A 19,994-nucleotide genomic window follows, 5' to 3' on the forward strand; every position below is an offset into this window, starting at 1 on the left:
CATACACATTCACCATAACCACCCGGGCCCCCTGCAGCCTGTCACTCACCATCACATATCGACCCCTTTAATCCGCCACAATACCCACCGCCTCAAATGCCACCCACTTACTCATCAGGATTGCGATCCCCCTGTTTTTCGCGTCCAGCCCAGAGCGAAAAACCTGCCCCACCCATCCCTTCCTCAGCCTGGTCTGATCCGCGATCTTCAGGTGCGTCTCTCCTGTAACATGGCTACGTCTGCCTTTAGCCCCTTAAAGTGTACAAACACCCGGGCCCTCTTGACCGGCCGATTCAAGCCTCTCACGTTCCACGTGATCAGCCGGATCGGGGGCTATAAACCGATGTGGACACCAAGCCAATACCGCCCCAAGCCTCAGGCCCCTCCCCACCATTTCGCGGGAACAAGCCCGCGCTCCCTGCCTGGGCCGACCCCGCCCCCTGTGGCTCAGCTCCTTCCACCTGCAACCTCACCCCAATCCCCGAAGGCCCAGGACCACAGGACCACACAACACCAAGAAAACGTGGGGGACAAGCCTCCCCGAACAAGCCCACATAAAGAAAAAACATCTCCCCCTCCCACTCACCAGCCTCCCCCATAACATGCTACAAACCATTAATTTGAGTCCAACTTCTCATTTTTGATAAAAGTCCACGCCTCATCCGGTGTATCAAAATAGTGGTGACGGTCCTGATACGTGACCCACAGCAGCGCCGGCTGTAACAGCCCGAACATCACCCCCTTTCCGTGGAGAACCGCCTTGGCCCATTTGAACCATGCCCGCTTCTTGGCCAGGTCTGCACTCCAGCCCTGATAGATGCGGATTTCGGCATTCTCCCACCTACTGCTCCGCTCCTTCTTCACCCATCACAGGACACACTCCCTGTCGGTGAAGCGGTGGAACCTCACCACCACGGCCCTCGGCAGCTTATTCGCCCTCGGCCTCCTTGCCAGGACCCTGTGCGCCCCATCCAGCTCCAGGGGCCTCGGGAAGACTCCCCCGCCCATCAGCGTATTCAGCATCGTAGCCACATACGCCCCAGCATCCGTCCCCTCCACTCCCTCAGGGAAACCCAGAATCCGCAGGTTCTTCCTCCTCGACCTATTCTCCAGGTCCTCGAACTTCTCCTGCCATTTTTTATGCACTTTGACAGCCAGGCCCAGGCTCTCATCCTCATTATCAGAGGCCTTCTGCTGCACCTCCTTTATCGCCGTCCCCTGCATCTTCTGGGTCTCCACCAGCCTTTCAATCGACGCCTTCATAGGGGCCAACATCTCTGCTTTCAATTCCGCAAAGCAGCTTCTCAAAAACTCCTGCTGCTCCTGAGACCACTGAGCCCATGCTGCCTGGTCCCCGCCCGCCGCCATCTTGCTTTTTTGCACCCATTCTCCTCTCTTCTTTAGTGCCACTATTTTGACCGCTCCGCTCCTGGTCCACTCCATACAGTGCTGGGGGAACCTCACTGCTTCCTTCCCACACCGGGAATCGTCGTCCAAGTGCTGCTGGAGCTCCTTAAAAGGGCCCAAAAGTCCGTTCCCGGCGGGAGCTGCCGACCGTGCGACCTACCCAGGCATAGCCGCAACCGGACATCCTCTGGGCAGGACTTTCTGGTCCTGCCCGCTGCAGGAATCATTGCGGGTGGGATGGAAAATTTGACGGATCAGCAATAGGTCTGTTGGCTTCGGTGGGATTGGAAAATCATGTGTCCTGGGGTTTATTTTTCATTTTCCTTGAACATTTTTGTGGAAATATTGGAATTGGCAGGAAATAGCTGTTTGGTCGGCAGTCAAGCATCATCCAATTGGGCGGTGAGTCTTTTCGCTTTCCAACTGGCGTGAGAAGGCTGTTTGTCGCAAGAGTGGATATGTTGGTTGACTAATGGCTGGACTGTGGGGGGTGAGTCATGTGTTGAAACCTTCAGGAAGATATTTAATCACAGTTGTCAACCCTAGTTGCAGTGCTGAGCCAGTATGTAGGTAAATCCTGGTAAAGTGGGGGGAAGCGTAGCAGAATAGTTGAGGGGTGGGAAGGGAGAGAGCAATACTTTGTGGATGTCGCTCACATTGTTTTTCTAGGCCCAGAGGGTGCATTTGCATTTGAAATTGCCTTGCTGTCAATTTTTCAGCACCATCCAGCGATATCTTTAAGGACTGTTGATCAGTCCACTCAAAATCAGGTCCAACCAGTTACAGTCTGGGGAGGCGGTGGCATTGTGGTATTGTCACTGAACTAGTAAACTAGAGACCCAGAGTATTGTTCAGGGGACCCAGGTTCAAGTCCCGCCACTGCAGACGGTGAAATTTGAATTCAATAAAAATCATGAATTAATAGTCTAATGATGACCATGAAACCAATGTTGATTGTTGTAAAAAAAAACACCATCTGGTTCACTAATGTCCTTTCTGGAAGGAAATCTACCACCCTTACCTGTTCTGGCCTACATGTGACTCTTAACTGCCCCCTCAAAGGCAATTATGGATGGGCAATAAATACTGGCCCAGTCTGCGACACCCATATCCCATGAAGATTTTTTTTAAACGCCTGTGTGCGGGGGGTGGGGGGGTGGGGGGGTGGGGGGGGTGGGGGGGGGGGTGGGGGGGGTGGGTGGGGGGGTGGGGGGTTGGGGGGGGTGGGGGGGGGTGGGGGGGGTGGGGGGGTGGGGGGGTGTGGGGGGGGTGGGGGGGTGGGGTGGGGGGGTGGGGGGGTGGGGGGGGTGGGGGGGTGGGGGGGGTGGGGGGGGTGGGGGGGGTGGGGGGGGGGGGATGGGGGTGGGGGGTGGGGGGGGCAAGCTTTGCTCACTTGTACCTGAACCTCACACTGGTGTCCTGGAATAAAAGATCTCCGATGTGCCAAGTGACCTTATATCTATTTTGGGTGGGTGAGCAGCCTGTCCATTAACAGCCCTTCCATCCCCAGCCCAACTTTCAACGTCCCACGACCTGCTTTTCCGGCACAAAACAGACAACTGAGTTGAATTTCTCCCTCCCAGATATTTCAAACGCTTTGTTACTTGTGACCTAAACTGCAGCCATTAGCTGATTGACATCCACCTGTACACTTTACTCACTTCAGTAAACTCTCATTGACCTCAGATTCTGTTTATTTTATCACAATGAGAATTCTGTGGCCTTACAGGGGAACAGATCAATCTTTAGCAGCAAAAATAATGGTTTGTGGATTACACTGAAGATAACGGGCTGTCGGGAGTCTCCGTTGCGCCGGCGGGCCCGCGAATCTCCCGATGGCGTGGGGCTGCCCACAATGGAAAACCACATTGGCCGGCTGGCGAAACGGAGAATCCCGGGTGCGACGAGACGGAGAATCCCGCCCAACATTCCTTTCCTTTTAAAATCATAGATTAACCAACATATAGAACATAGAACATACATTTCAGAAGGAGGCCATTCAGCCCATTGAGTCCTGCACCGATCCACTTAAGCCCTCACTTCTACCCTATCCCCGTAACCCAATAACCCCTCCTACCTGGCAGGTAGCCAACAATCCGCTGTCGAGTGCCCCAGCAGCCCATAACTCACCCATACCCACCATCACAGCTTTCCGAAGTCAGATCGGCCTTCCTGAAAGTGAACCCTTGGAAGGCGATGGGCCCCGGACGGGATCCCTGGTCGTGCACTCAAAGCCTGTGCGGACCAGCTGGCAGAGGTATTCGCGGACATCTTTAACCTGTCCCTCCTCCACTCCGAGGTCACCATCTGCTTCAAGAAGACCACCATTATACTGGTCCCAAAGAAGAACCAGGCAACGTGCCTCAATGACTACCGTCCGGTGGCCCCTGACTTCAGTTGTAATGAAGTGCTTCGAGAGGTTGATCATGAAGCGCAACACCTCCATACTCCCAGAACACCTTGATCTACTGCAATTCGCATACCGTCGCAACCGGGTCCACAGCAGGACACCATTTCCCTGGCCCTACACACATCCCTAGAGCATCTCGACAACAAGGACTCCTACATCAGACTCCTATTTATAAACTACAGCTCCGCCCTTCAACACCAAAATCCCAGCCAAGCTCTTATCAAAGCTCCAAAACCTAGGACTTGGCTCCCCACTCTGCAACTGGATCCTCGATTTTCTGACCAACATACCACAATCAGTAAGAATGAACAACAACACCTCCTCCACAATAGGCCTCAATACCAGGGCCCCACAAGGCTGCGTACTTAGCCCCGTACTCTACTCCCTGTACACAACACGACTGTGTGGCAAAATTTGGTTCCAACTCCATCTACAAGTTTGCTGATGATACGACCATAGTGGGGCCGGATCTCGAATCACGACGAGTCAGAAATACAGGAGGGAGATAGAGAACCTAGTGGAGTGGAGCAGTGACAACAATCTCTCCCTCTATGCCAGCAAAACTAAAGAGCTCGTCATTGACTTCAGGAAGCAAAGTACTGTACACACCCCTGTCAGCATCAACGGGGCCGAGGTGGAGATGGTTAGCAGTTTCAAATTCCGAGGGGTGCACATCTCCAAAAATCTGTCCTGGTCCACCCACGTCGACGCTACCACCAAGAAAGCACAACAGCGCCTATACTTCCTCAGGAAACTAAGGAAATTTGGCATGTCCACATTAACCCTTACCAACTTTTAAAGATGCACCATAGAAAACTGCATCACAGCCTGGTATGGGAACTGCTCGGCCCAGGACCGCAAGAAACTTCAGAGAGTCGTGAACACCACCCAGTCCATCACACGTACCTGCCTCCCATCCATTGACTCCATTTACATCTCCCGCTGCCTGGGGAAAGCGGGCAGCATAATCAAAGATCCCCTCCCACCCGGCTTACTCACTCTTCCAACTTCTTCCATCGGGCAGGAGATACAGAAGTCTGAGAACACGCACGGACAGACTCAAAAACAGCTTCTTCCTCGCTGTTACCAGACTCCTAAATGACCCTCTTGTGGACTGACCTCATTCACACTACATACACCCTGTATGCTTCATCCGATGCCGGTGTTTATGTAGTTACATTGTATACCTTGTGTTGCTCTATTATGTATTTTCTTTTCTTCCCTTTTCTTCCCATGTACTTAATGATCTGTTGAGCTGCTCGCAGAAAAATACCTCGGTACACGTGACAATAAACAAATCCAATGCAATCCAATCCAATGTTTTCCTCGTTTGTATTCCTATTGAATTAAATCTCTTCACCCAGAGAATAAATAATACACAATGCAGCAACTAATGTAGTAAACATCCATCAGTTTGAAACTGTGGATGTTAAAAGGATGGGGGAACAGCCAAGAAAATGATTTAATTAGATTGCTCCAATAGAAGAGCTAGTTGCAGGTTAAACAAGTTGGACTATGTGGTTTCCTCCTGTGGCGTGTATTCTCTACGATAATGAAAAATCATTCAATATCATTTTATCCTCAGCAGAAATTTCCACGAAGCTGCTCATGCTACCTACACTACAACCTCTTTGTAGGGGAGCCTAATTTATGTGCATAAATGAGGGTTACTACCACACTTTCACCAAAGTCACATCAGCAATGAAGAAGCAGCCTTGAGGAAATTCTTGGCAATGCTTTATTTGATGCCTCTGCTGTGACATGTCAATTAAATCGGTAATGTACAAGTGTGTTCAAACCTTCGAAGGATTAATGAGTTCCTATTTGAAACAATACTTAGTATTATGGTTCCAACTGCTATATTTGACAATAGCCCCATTTGGATAGTAAAGATATTTTCATTCTGTTTGCGTGTAGGTACTGCAGTCAATCTGAATCTCTAAACTTTAGTCTTGCAAGAGAAAATTAAACTTTGTTTAAGTCCCAGATTGCAGTCCTTTATAACATGATTTTGACACAAAATTGTCTGAAAACAATTTATTTATTTTTCTCAGTGCACTACTGGTGTAATTTGATTGAACTAAAGAAGAAAAACAGAAACGTGTTTAGTCGTAGTCGGAATGTGGCCTCTGGGTGTCTGATAATTTGGTGTCCGTCTTTATAGTATCCAGAACAATTTCAGTTCATGACATTCTTGTTTGCCATAGCTGAAGTAAGGGCCTTCAGGACATAAATTGAGTGTTATACAATTGTCGACAGTCCTTTTACTTTACTCTTATTTTGTTGAATTTGATTTACCTGACATATTTGTCCTTATTTTGAATATGTTATAATACAATCTAAATACTAATTTCCAATCTTTGGGCTTTTGGGGTCAGTTCAGGGCATATGGAATGGTCTTTTGAGTGGGGCTATCATAGACTCATAGAATTTACAGTGCTGGAGGAGGCCATATGGCCCATCGAGTCTGCACCGGCCTTGGCAAGAGCACCCTACCCATGCCCACACCTCCGCCCTATCCCCGTAACCCAGTAGCCCCACTTAACCTTTTTCGATACTCAGGGCAATTTAGCATGGCCAATCCACCTAATCCGTACATCTTTGGACTGTGGGAGGAAACCAGAGCACCCGGAGGAAACTCACGCACACACGGGGAGAACGTGCAGACTCCGCACAGACAGTGGCCCGGCAGGGAATTGAACCTGGAACCCTGGCGCTGTGAAGCCACAGTGCTATCCAATTGTGCTACCGTGCTGCCCCATTGGGTTATAGGCCCAATGATTTCTGATTTCTTCGCCACCAACAAAGACAGTTTCAATGGTCATTTATCTGGGGCGGGTTTCTCCCTTTGGGTGACTAAGTCCCCACGCCCGCTGGAAAACAGGCGAGAATCACTTCGGACTTTTTCCTCGAAAGTCCGGGGTGATTCCCCGTTCTCCAGGGGGCTAGCAGGCCTCCGGCATGCGTCCTGCATCTCTGGCTGCCGGCGGGGCCCCCAATCGCGGGCCTGCCCGTCGTCGAGGCCTCCCCCCCCGGTGTCCGATCCCCATGCCCCCCCCACCATAACGCACCCATCAGCTGCGACTCCGGGTTCCCACCTGGTGGAACCACATTGGAACCGTGCCAGCGGGACTCGGCGGGCACTAAGCCCGTTGGGCGTGGAGAATTGCCGGGGGGGGGATTTTTTCAAAGGCCCCTGACCGGTGCCGCGTCGATCGTGCGCGCGAATGGCGGCGATTCTCCAGTCGCCGGAGAATCGATTGCCAGTGTGGGGCTTATTTTGGGTAATTCTCCGCCCCCGCGCCGAGCGCGATTTCGGTGCGGAGGGTCGGTGAATCCCAGTCTCAGAATAAGGGGCAGGCCTTTTAGGACCAAGTTGAGGAGGAATTTCTTCACTCAGAGGGTGGTGAATATTCTGTTTTTAGGATCTTAGTCCAAACAAAATGGCTGCTTTATTTGCCTATAAAGCGCCAGTGACAAAGTAATTTATTCCATGTGCAATGTTTTGAGACATCCTGGCGATGTGAAAATGTGCTTTATGAATGCAAGCTCTTATTCATTTTCTTTCTGAATAGTTTTTAACCAAACGTACTTTGCACAGCTTCTAAAATAATACTGCTTTCTTCTCTCTCGTTGAAACTGCAGAGTGAATATAGGGCTTGCCGACCTTGGGAATTATGTTTCTGGGTCTCAAATTCACCAGCTTATTCTTGGTTACTTCAATATTTTTCTTTTGATTTCGGATCAATCATAAATTCTGTAACATCAGGCCCTCCCCCCCCCCCCCCCCCCCCCCCCCCCCCTCTCCCCTCTCCCCCCCACTCCCCACCCCCCAACATGTACTGATTGCAGCTGGTTAAAATCAGAATCGATTCTAAACTGAGCTTTTAAAAATATCCATAATGACCTGATTGCACTTAAGGAAATACAGCATAGATTGAGCTCAGCAACAAACATAGAGGCAATAAATATAGATCCATATTTTCTGGCTGGGAATGTGGCCTTTTCCAGCACCCTGCCTTTGGACAATGGAGCCTCATTCAAACATACAACATTCTTACATCGCATGACAGGGTAGATGCAGGAAGGATGCTTCTCTTGGCTTGGTGGGGGGAGGTTGCAGGGAAAGAGGGGTCTAGAACCAATGGACATAGTCTCAGAAAAAGGGGCAGGCCTTTTAGGACCAAGGTGAGGAGGAATTTCTTCACTCAGAGGGTGGTCAATATTTGGAATTCTCTATCCCAGAGGGCTGTGGAGTCTCAGTTGTTGTTATTCGAGGCTGAGACTGATAGATTTCTGAATATTAAAAACATCAAGGGATACGGGATAGTGCAGGAAAGTGGTGTTGAGGTAGAATATCACCAATGATCGTATTGAATGGCGGTGTGGGGATGAAGGGCCGAATGGCCTACTCCTGCTCCTATTTGTTATGTGCATATGCTTTAATTGGGGCCTTAATTACTTAAATTTACTGACCACATCCATTCAATGGGCAACTGATTTACAACCCTGCCTACCTCTGGGGCAGGAATGCTTTGGGGAGCCATCCCATCATGATCTCTCCCATTTTTCTTGTCCCCACTCATCTCCAAGCCTGCCACTCTTGGGCCAGGAAGATACTGCCCCCAAATGTTTTTCTTTTCTGCATTATTTCCTGTTAATGGCCATTAACATTTTTTTTTGTGATCCCCATTAATATGTTTGCAGACAAGGATGAAGCATTGTTCTGTTGTGGAAAATTAAAAAGGCCAGACAAGAGTTAAAACACGCTCATAAAGATGAATCAGCTTAAATTGACAAAAGATGGGGGCTAAATTGGCTTATCCCAAAAATGGACATTGGGGCACAATTCAGCAGCCTCATTACTCCCGACTTGGTGTCAGGATGAGGACTTTGAATCTCGCGATAGGCCTCTTGCAAGGTTCACAATGCTCGAAACGTCACGTGAGATTCAACAGAATCTCGCGAGACATCGCACTCTGGATCTCGCCCTCACTGAGCATGATCCAGATCAGCATATTTAAGTGAGCCATATGGCATGGGTACTGCGAGGGTGCCTGTTTGGCACCGCCAAGGGTCAGGCCCCATGTGGCCTTGTTAGGTTGAGACGGATTCCCAGGAGCCTTCATAAGGTTGGGGGGGGGTAGAGAACTGAGGCGGGGGTCAAATATTGGGGGGGGGGGATCGTGGCAGCCTTCCAAAATGACACCCCGATCTCAGTGGAAATCACTTGAGTGGACTTTAACTCAAGTATGCTGAATCGTGCCCGGGGTTTGTGATACACGATTAACCCAGACTCATTCATTACTTTGTATGATGCACATTAAATTGGTGTTGCCTTTTGTTTTAAATAATTGCTGTGTGCAGTTAGTGCTACTTGCGCTGGTCATTGGATGCGCTTGGCAGTGGGGGATCTGATAAAATAAGTGGCTAGTGCCACATAAAGGCAGCGCTGGTGTCAATTTGGTGTTGTGCATTGATTGACGGTCATAATCTGCCTACATTACCTGCTGCCTGTGGTTATTAGCACAAATGTCTTTACCAAATTAGCGCCCTGCACACTGGTTCACGGACATATTGGACCTCATTTTCAAGTGTTTGCTGGCCACGTGGTGTTTAAAAAACAGGGGTGAGATTCTCCGTCCTGCCCTTCTGGTGCGGAGCGCCCCTGCCGCAGCGGGATACGTTGTCCCGGCACTCGGCCAATGCTGTTTCCCATTGTGCCCACCCCCACGCCGTTGGGAACTCCGGGGGGCATGAGTGCGCTGCAGGTGAAGGGGAAGATCCCTCCCGCTGACGGAGAATCCCGCCCCAGGTACTGCACAGTCCACGTGTCCCTCTGTGTCCGAACAACTAGCTTGTAAAAACAAATTTTCCTAATCTTTGCCTTTGTTCTGTTGATGATAAATGTATGCCCCTAGCTACTCACACACATACAAGTGGAAATAGTGTTTTTCTGATTATCCTAATCAAAATTTGTAATTTTAATAACTTCTACCAAATCACTTCTTGACTCTGCTGAAAAGAGCCTCAATCCCGTTGGACTGACCTCCGAACTAAAGCCTTTCATTTTAAAGCAACAATTACTAGCGCTGGGTGTGAAGACCCTCATCTCCTGGGCTACAGATCAGTGTTGCAAGAATTTCAATAATTTGACCAGGGGCAGCAAGATAACACACCGGCCAATTTAATTTTCTTCCTTCCGTGGGAATCAGCCTGCTCATCAACCATCTGGAAAAAAAGCTGCATAAGTAACCCTGGTTAAATAACTAGTCAATATGGTCACCGATAGATCCTACAGTACGAATATGAGTAGCCATCTACCCCAACAATAATTACATATTAGCATTCAAACTCCCTTCTCTCTGTACTATTTGACATTGTTACAATGCATGTTAATCATAGAATTGAATCACAGAATCCCTGTAGTGCAGAAGTCCCATCGAGTCTGTACTGACCCTTCGAATGAGCACTCTACTCGTCATGTCCACTCGCTCGTCACCCTGTCCTATCCCCATAAATTAACCTGTGCATCCCTGGATACTGAGAGGGAATTTAGCATAGCCAATCCACCTAAAAAATGTCTTTGGTCTGTGGGAGGAAACCGGTGCACATGGTACACAGGGAGAAAGTGCAAACTCCACACAGACAGTGACTCAAGGCTGGAATTGAACCTCAGTCCCTGGTGCTGTGAGGTAGCAGTGCTAACCACTGTACCACCATGTAAGAACAAAGAAAATTACAGCACAGTAGCAGGCCCTTCTGCCCTCCACGCCCGCACCGACCATGCTGCCCGTCTGAACGAAAAACCCCTATCCTTCCGGGGACCATATCCCTCTATTCCCTTCCTATTTATGTATTTGTCAAAGTGCCCCTTAAAAGTCACTATCGAATCTGCTTCCACTACCTCCCCTAGCAGCGAGCTGCATGCTCCAACACCCTCTGCGTAAAAATCTTGCCTCGTACATCTCCTTTAAACCTTGCCCCTCGCAACTTAAACCTATGCCCCCTTGTAATTGGCTCTTTTACCCTGTGAAAAAGCTTCTGACTATCCACTCTGTCCATGCCTCTCATAATCTTATAGACTCAACCTCTGTCGTTCCAGTGAGAACAAACCAAGTTTCTCGAACCTCTCCTCATCGCTCCTCATATGTTGCCTGGTATGGAGGACCAGGCAACATCCTGATAATTATTTTGTGTACCCTCTCCAAAGCCTCCACATCCTCCTGCTAGTGTGGTGACCAGAATTGAACACTATATTCCAAGTGCAGCCTAACCAAGGTTGTATAAAGCTGCAACATGACCTGTCAACATTTAGACTCAATGCCCCAGCCGACAAAGGCAAGCATGCCGTATGCCTTCTTGCCCACCTTCTCCACCTGCGTTACCTCTTTCAGTGACCTGTACCCCCCAGATCCCTCTGACTATAAATACTCTTAAAGGTTTTGCCATTGACTGTATATTTCCCATCTGTATATAAGGCTACGGTGAGGCCATTAATGAGGCAATTTGGAATGAGATACCTGGAGCAAAATATGTGAGGGAAGTGTGGGGGGAAGGGTTTTAATAGTGGAAATTCTCATCTATCATGTCTAACATGTCTATTTAGAGGTAGGGTACTGAAAGATCCTTTCCTTGGATTGCCACCTTGCCGTGGTGGAGAGGCTTGAACGTTCCTTTGATCCAGAGAGCGATGCCATCAGAGTCTTAAAGTCCTGGTAGGGTCACCCACTATGGTAAGGTCGGAAGGGAGGAACCAGACGAAATGCAATCCAAAACAAGTTCTGAATGGCGAACCAGGCGGAGAACACTCATATGGATCAACAACTGCGATGGCGGATGAAGGCTACACCAGTAGCGAGCTCCCCAGTCATCGAGGTTCCGTCGCCACTGGAACTGGACCTACCCTCTGTCAAGCACCTTGGGTGGGATTCTCCGACCACTCCGCCGTGCCGGAGAATCGCCGGGGCGCGGCGTGAATCCTGCCCCGCCGCCTGCCAAATTCTCCCACACTGGTTTTTTGGTGGGGGCGGGAATCGCGCCGTGCCAGTCAGGAGAAATGCCAGGAGCAACATCAATCACTCTACATGGTCTTCATTGATCTGATCAAAACTATTGACTCAGTCAATCGAGAAGTGCTATGGAAGACCTTGTCAAAACTCGGCTGTCCAGAGAAATTCAAAACATTCTCCGACTCCTCCATGGCAAAATGTCGGTGACAGTCCACACCAATGGAATTAAGACAAAAACCTTCGAGGTTAAGACTGGAATCAAGCATTGATGTGTCACCACCCTCACATTTTTCTCCATCTTCATCGCCACCATCCTTCACCTTGTCAAGAACAAGCTTCCTCGTGGAGTGGATATTGTATACAGGATGGATGGAAAATGTTTAAACCTCAACCGGTTGAAAACCATGAAGAAAATAACACTAACATTGCTCATTTAGCTTCAGTATGTGGATGACATCGCCATCTCCACACTCAGAAGAGAATCTCCAAGCCATGCTTGACAACGTCACAGAAGCATATCGAAGATTCGGTCTCAGCCTTAACTCAAGAAGACTCAAGTCCTTTAACAACCTCCCCAGGGCAAGATCTGGTCTTTCCCTCCATCAAGATCAATGGAGAAAATCTACCAAGTGTGTAACATTTCCCTTATCGGGGGAGCCAACCTCTCATTTAAGGCTGACATCGATATGGAGATCCAACATCATATCCAATCCACAGGTGCTTCCTTTGGATGCCTAGAAATGAGAGCCTTTGACGACTGTAAAATTCGTTCTGACACCAGGGGCGAAATTCTCCCCCAACGGCGCGATGTCCGCCGACTGGCGCCAAAAACGGCGCCAATCAGACGGGCATCGCACCGCCCCAAAGGTGCGGAATGCTCCGCATCTTTGGGGGCCGAGCCCCAACATTGAGGGGCTAGGCCGGCGCCGGAGGGATTTCCGCCCCGCCAGCTGGCGGAAACGGCGTTTGTTGCCCCGCCAGCTGGCGCGGAAATGGCGTTTGTTGCCCCGCCAGCTGGCGCGGAAATGCGGCGCATGCGCGGGAGCGTCAGCGGCCGCCGACAGTTTCCCGTGCATGCGCAGTGGGGAGAGTCTCTTCCGCCTCCGCCATGGTGGAGGCCGTGGCGGAGGCGGAAGGGAAAGAGTGCCCCCATGGCACAGGCCCGCCCGCGGATCGGTGGGCCCCGATCGTGGGCCAGGCCACCGTGGGGGCACCCCCTGGGTCAGATCGCCCCGCGCCCCCCCCAGGACCCCGGAGCCCGCCCATGCCGCCTGGACCCGCCGGTAAATACCAGCTTTGATTTACGCCGGCGGGACAGGCAATTTCTGGGCGGGACTTCGGCCCATCCGGGCCGGAGAATTGAGCGGGGGGTCCCGCCAACCGGCGTGGACCCGGCGGGGGGTCGGAGAATGACGCCCCATGATCCTTGTTTACAAGGCAGTCGTCACTACATACAGACGCCACATCAAGACCCTGGAGAGGTGTCATCAACGCTGTCTGAGATGGATTCTTCATATCAGCTAGGAGGACAGATGTACCAGCGTCCTTGAAGGATCCAAGAGCACCAACATTGAGGCCATGATCATTCGAAATCAACTCTACTGGGCCGGCCATGTGCTTAGTGTCAGAGTCCCGACTGCCAAAGCAAATCTTCTTTGCTCATCTCAAGAAAGGCTCCTAAACAAGAAGAGTACAAAGGAAGCACTTTGCAGGCACCCTGAAGGTTTACTTCAAGAAGTGTAACATAGACATCAACACCTGGGAGACCCTTGCTCGGAAGAGACCTACTTGGAGGAACTTCCTGATTCGCTGAGGACACCCGACGACAAGTGGATGCCAAGAGGCTAAGAAAGGAACACGAGTGATCTAGAGATGCAAGGACCGATCCCACCTCCCGGGAACACCTGTCAAGTGTGCGGTTAAATCTGTGGCTCTGGGAACGGACTCATAAGCCATACAAGGATCCACAGAACATATGACCAGTAACAAGGAGTTTCTTAGGTGGACAATGATACTTGTTAGTGAGTGATCGCTGAAGAAGATTGAATGGTACATCGTTTCTTGGCATTTTGGCTAAGATCAAGCGTAGGATCAAGCATGATGCAATCAGGTATAATATCTGTTCTTGTCAGCTTGGGTCTTGTGTGTCCCTTTTGTGGGGACTATGATTTGGATTCAATTTGAATTGTTTTTTGGAGCAAGCAAGGAGATGGATTAAGGGCTTGTCCTGTCCACTCTGCACATTGGCTTTGTCACCCTGAGAAAGGAATAACATTTTAAAACATATATTGTTGTTTTAAGCAGTTGTAGGTCCAGTAATAATGATTATTTGCATATAGAAGACTGTGCAATCATTTGAATGCAGCAGGCAGTTGCAGGTTCAGTTGTAACCTAATATTAATACATTTTTGTGACATTGCTGATGACCTTTACAGTGCCTGAAATGGGTAATTCTAAACTACAGCAAAAGCTGAACGCTTATGTTATTACTTTCAGTTTTAAAAGTATTCCAACTGTTTGATATGGAAAGCATTTCTTCAACAATAAGAGGGCTTAAGATCTGGAAACGTTTTGAGTTTTATTTTAAAGCAACAATGATATATTTCTAGTCTGGATCTGTGTCGGACAATTATATTAATGAATCGGGTATTTTTCTTGTATACGCATTATCTCAATAATAGGGTTGCTAATCAATCATTACTTTTTTGTGTGAAGCAGTCCACTCAATCTGTGAGCTCCACTAAATTGCATTTACCTAAGGTTGAAATCCCTTTACCAACTTCAAATCAGAGTTCCTGCAACCTTGAGGAAGGTTCCAGCAAAAATGATTTTGAAAGCCCTTTGGAAAGGTGCACAGGGCTTCTAGCGAGCATTTTAACCCACGTCCATCTACTGTGAAGCAAACAGCACACCAACTTCATAAGGTCTACACATTTCAATGATTTCCAATGCCAATCTCACTGTTGATTGGCCAGGCACATTCAGAGTAGGCCTATTACAACCGACACGAGGCCTATGGGGCTGGAGCAATCAATCTCTCCATGAGTCTCGTCGAATACGAGCTCTCCCACTAAAGGGGCGGGAATCCTAAATCATCCATAGTTAAGTTCTGTATAAAGTCGGTCAGGGAAAGTACCGACAGTTCAGACCCGGTCGGGACTTGGTGTATATTATAAGTACTGGTGTGTGTTGATAAATCAGGTTTTCTTAAATCTACTTGGTCTGGACTGGTTTGTGGTATACAAAAAGACCAATATCATGCCTATCACCACAATGGAGATGGCCAGGTCGAGAGTAACAGATGCGGGTTTTTGACAGAAACATGCTTGAAAATCTGCCTAGGAAGAGGGCCGAGAACACTGGAATTGGGATCCATCCACCATTTTAAAGAGTCCCTGAGTCAACCCAACTCGGTGTCAATCCAGGCCAATGTTCTGCACGAGGTTCAGGTAGGAAATTTAGATATGGCCTCCTGTTGAGAGGCCCCCTCCATCTTCAGCGGTTCCAATAACTTGTCCTACTCTGCTGTGGCTTCTGTTCATCTTCCCGGTCATTCTGCATTCCAAGGAGAACACTTATTAATGCACCCAAGTCAAGGAGCAAATAGTTTGCACAGAAGCCAGCAAAAGGTCCTTCAATATCTCCTACACCACACTCGGTGAATACATCTTCAAATACCTTGGGCGGGATTCTCCCCTACCTGGCGGGGCGGGCAGTACCGGTGCCGAGGAGTGGCGTGAACCACTCTGGTGTTGGTCCGCACGGAAGGGGCGGAATCCTCCGTACCTTCAGGGGCTAGGCCAATGCCGGCGGGGCTGGCGTCGTGCCAGCCGGTGCGGAAGAGCTTGGCGCCGCGCCAACCGGCGCTGAAGGACCTCCGCCAGCCGGCGCGAGTTGCCGCATGTGCGGGAGCGCCAGCCTGTGCTGGTGTCATCCCAGTGCATGCCCTGGGGGGTACTTCTCCGCGCCGGCCATCGCGGAGGGTGACAGCAGCCGGCGAGGAGGGAAAGAATACCCCCACGGCACAGGCCTGCCCGCGGATCGGTGGGCCCCGATCGCGGGCCAGACAACCGTGTGGGCACCCCCGGGGCAGGTCCCCCCCCCTCCCCGAGGACTCTGCAGGCCGCCCGTAGAGCCAGATCCTGCTGGTACGGACCTGGTTTGATTTACGCCGGCGGGACCGGCCGAAAACGGCCGGCCACTAGGCGCATCGATGGTCGGGGAATTGGCGGGGGGAGGGTGGGCGGGCCGCTGCCAAAGGCAGCCGACCGGCGCGATTCCCGCCCCCACCAAAACCCCGGCGGCGGAGAATTTGGCAGCCGGAGGGAGCGGGATTCACGTCGCCCCCTGACAATTCTCCGGCCCGGCCGGGGGGAGGGGGGGGGGGGGCGGAGAATCCCTCCCCCTTATGTTACAAAGTGCACGACTAGCTTCACACTCTGGCGGTGGTTTCATCCTGCACCTGAATGCGCGTTCAGCTGTGCTAAGTTAAGAGAGAACATTAGCTGGAGCAGTGAGCTTCAAAATGACATCACTGCTCGATGTTATGATCTGTCTTTCCTGTATATGGCCAGTTTCCGCTGTGTGCGCTCACTGATATGTTGTCCTTGCGATTCGTCCCACAAGTGTGCCACAGGTGCAATTTTAGCATTGTAAGGGCACTCAGAGTGCCTAAAAAAATCAGTGCATATGAATCAAATTTCTCACACAAAATGCTTTTTTGCCATGGTGAGCATTGTTTCTTAAACCACTTGGACAATCAATATAGGATTAACAGTTTGACTTTTACAATTCCGTTGCTGATTTTGTTTGCATCGAAAGTAATGCTTAATACCATGGAACAGTTTATTTAATTATAGTACAGCTACAAAACTGGCATCTACCCAGAAATGTGGAAAGTTGCCCAGGTATCTATTACCACAAGAAACAGTACAAATCCAACCCAGGCAAGTACTACCCCATCAGTCTACTCGCGATCATCAGCAAAGTGATGGAAGGGGTCATCAACAGAGCTATCAAACAGCAATTATTCCGCAGTAATCTGCTTTGCTGAAGGTCAGTTTAGGTTCCGCCAGGGTCACTCAGCAGGAGTTATTCTCAGCCCAACCATCTTCAGCTGCTTCATCAATGACTTTCCTTCTATCATTTTTTACAAATGTTTTTATTGGTTTTCACATTTTTAATTTAAATTTACAAGTTCCCCTTCCTTCTATTATAAGGTCAGAAGCAAGGATGTTCGCTGTTGATTGCGCAAGGTTCATCACTATTCATGGCTCCTTTGACACTGAAGTTGATGTCCAAATGCAGCAAGACCTGGACAATATCTGACTCCCCAAAGCCTGCCCACCATTTCCAAGGCACAAGTTAGGAGTGTGATGGAATATTTTTCACTTGCCTGGACAAATGTAGCTCCAACAACAAGCTCGACGCCATCCAGTACAAAGCAGCCCAATTTCCACCTCTTCCACAAACATTCATTCTCTCCACCATCAATAAACAGTAGCATCAGTGTGTGCTATCTACAAGATGCACTGCAGGAACTCGCCAAGGCTCCTTAGGTAGCACCTTCCAAACTATAAGACGATAAGATGTAGGAGCAGAAGCAGACCATTCAGCCCATCCATTCTGTTCTGTCATTCAATGAGATCATGACTAATCTGATGTGATAATCCTCAACTTCACTTTATTCCCTTACCCTCATAATCCTTGATTCCCTTACTGATTAAAAAATCTGTCTATTCAGCCTTGAACATACAATGACCCAGCCTCTGCAGCCCTCTGCAATAGGTAATTGCCCAGAATCAGTGCCCTCTGAGAGAAGAAATTCCTCCTCATCTCTGTCTTAAATGGGCAGCCCCTTACTCTGAGATTATGCTCTATGGTCCTCAACTCTCCCACAAGAGGACACATCCTCTCAGCATCTACCCTGTCAAGCCCCGTGTGATCCTAAATGTCTCAGTGAGGTTGTATTTCATTCTTCTAAATTCCAATGAGTACATAGAAATATAGAAACATAGAAAATAGGAGGAGGCCATTCGGCCCTTCAAGCCTGCTTTGCCATTCATTATGATCATGGCTGATCATCCAACTCTATAGCCTATTCTGCTTTCACTCATATCCTTTAAACCCTTCACCCCAAGTGCTTTTATTTAATTGTTTCTTGAAAGCTTTCAGGCTCAACCGACTCAGCCTCTCCTCATAAGAAAACCCCTCCATACCTGAGATCAACCTAATGAATCTTCTCTGGTCTGCCTCCTATGCCAGTATATCCAACCCATGAACTTTATCATCTAGAAGGACAAGGGCAGCAGATACATGGGCACACACCACCTGGAGGTTTTTCCCCAAGTCACTCACCGTCCTGACTTGGAAATATAATCGCCATTCCTTCACTGTCACTGGGTCAAATCCTGGAATTATCTCTTTATCAGCACTGTGAGTGCATCTACACCTCAGGTACTGCAGCGGTTCAAGAAGGCAGCTCACAAGCACCTTCTCAAGGACAACTAGGGATGGGAAATAAAATGCTGGCCTAGCCAGCCACTGCCATATCGCGTAAAGTTAACTAAAAATAAATAAGCTTGCCACTTTTTACAAAAGTCCAAAATAGTGAATTAAACGAATGGATTTCTTTTCTGTATAAATTTTGATGTTTCATGTTTTTTTGACCAGGTATCATTTATAATTTTATGAGATATAAATTGACTTTTTATTTTATCAGGGTAATTGAGAGTCACAAGCAAACATCAGCAATCCCTGAATAGTCACCATTTTAAAGACATTGCACATCATATGCTTTAAGAGTTAATGAGGAATTGGCTGGGGGTGTGGAGACCCTATCCTAATGCCGCCAGTACAATATTGAATCCACTATCAACGTTACAAATTTGAACGTTAATCTCAGTGAATATTTGAGCGTTGTTGTTCACACTGGGTGACTCCTTTGTCCATCCCCTGGGTGCTTTATATAATATTTATAACAACGGGGCAATTTTTCTCATGGCAGGCAAAAGGACAGGTGTGCCATGGGGGTGGGGCGGGGGATGGTGGGTAAAAAGAGACAAGCAAAGAGAATCTTGTTTACGTAACAGAATTCGTCCAACTGAAATATGTTCATGGCAAATGGAGTTACAATCATTTAAATCTAAGATCGCTACCTCTAGGCTATAAACAGAAGTGGGGCACAGATATAAATAATGGAGGAAACAAAGAGATAACATTTGGAAAAATACCATGAAACACAAAGCTGTTGTGACATGTCTGCATATGTTCAGTTTGGCTGGGTACATTAATATACTTCTTCCCAAATAGAATCAGAGTTCACATGAAGGAGAGCAATTTAATTTCAAATTATGTTACCTGCTGAACAAAAATCAGAAAACTGTTTCAAAGACAAGGAAAATCCTTTTTTTTTGCCTTGGGTTCCTATAACGTAAGTAAATATTTAGACTGTTGAAATCCATCCTGCTTGTGTTCAACTCTAAGGCAACCTGCAATCTGCAGTAGCTTGACAGCAGACAGATGTGAATTACTAACCTTCACAACAGGGCGATGGGAATCATTGTTGAATGTACGCCTCCGCGTACACTGAATAGAAAATGAAATATAGGGCCACATCTTACAGACACTGTCACACTCAGTGGATACAGTAGTGTTGACCTTAAGCATTCAAAGCTGTTTCTATGGTACCCATAACAGACATCACTAAACTGGGTCAAGTTTTTTCTTTGACTTAGCAAAGGGCATATTCTTGAACTATAGCTGCACCAACCATTTATTTAAGAGGGAAAATTTAAAAAGAATTCAAAAATAGAAAGAAAAAAACATTTTTTTCCTTTGAGGTTAACAACAGTGATAATTAGCAAGTTGTTATCTGCAGGTCATAGCCAAAGCATCTGTTCCCCCCCCTCCCCCCCCCGAGAGATGGTGCAATCCATAACAAGGTCAAACAAAAGCCACTCTGACGGTTCATTTATACAGTGGATTATGCTCTGTAGACCATCGTATAGAATTAGATGTAATTAAAACTGTCAGATTCTTTAAAGATACACTATTCAGTGAAGACAAAGCACCTTGTCCAGCCTCCTGGTGTCACAAATTTGAGGCCTGTACAATATATCCTGACAAACCCTGTGAGCTTGCACAGTAAAATGGCAAAGAATAGC

General features: G+C 48.5%; 1 protein-coding gene and 1 pseudogene across 3 annotated transcripts in view; one reads left to right on the forward strand and one right to left on the reverse strand.

Annotated features, from left to right (window-relative positions):
* Window positions 1-19,994, reverse strand: part of LOC140428417 (potassium voltage-gated channel subfamily B member 1-like) — a 514,844-nt gene that overhangs the window by 54,673 nt on the left and 440,177 nt on the right. Inside the window, exon 1 of one of the 3 annotated variants that reach the window (XM_072514844.1) lies at window positions 19,366-19,446. The exons of the other annotated variants lie outside the window; for them this stretch is intronic. Coding sequence (XP_072370945.1) covers window positions 19,366-19,446 — 81 coding nt within the window. Of the gene's footprint in view, window positions 1-19,365; window positions 19,447-19,994 lie in introns of those variants that run through there. 3 annotated transcript variants of the gene reach the window in all.
* On the forward strand, window positions 13,883-14,106 carry LOC140428921 (U2 spliceosomal RNA; annotated as a pseudogene).

Source organism: Scyliorhinus torazame, chromosome 8, assembly GCF_047496885.1.
Source record: "Scyliorhinus torazame isolate Kashiwa2021f chromosome 8, sScyTor2.1, whole genome shotgun sequence".
In the NCBI taxonomy this organism is placed as follows: domain Eukaryota; kingdom Metazoa; phylum Chordata; class Chondrichthyes; order Carcharhiniformes; family Scyliorhinidae; genus Scyliorhinus; species Scyliorhinus torazame.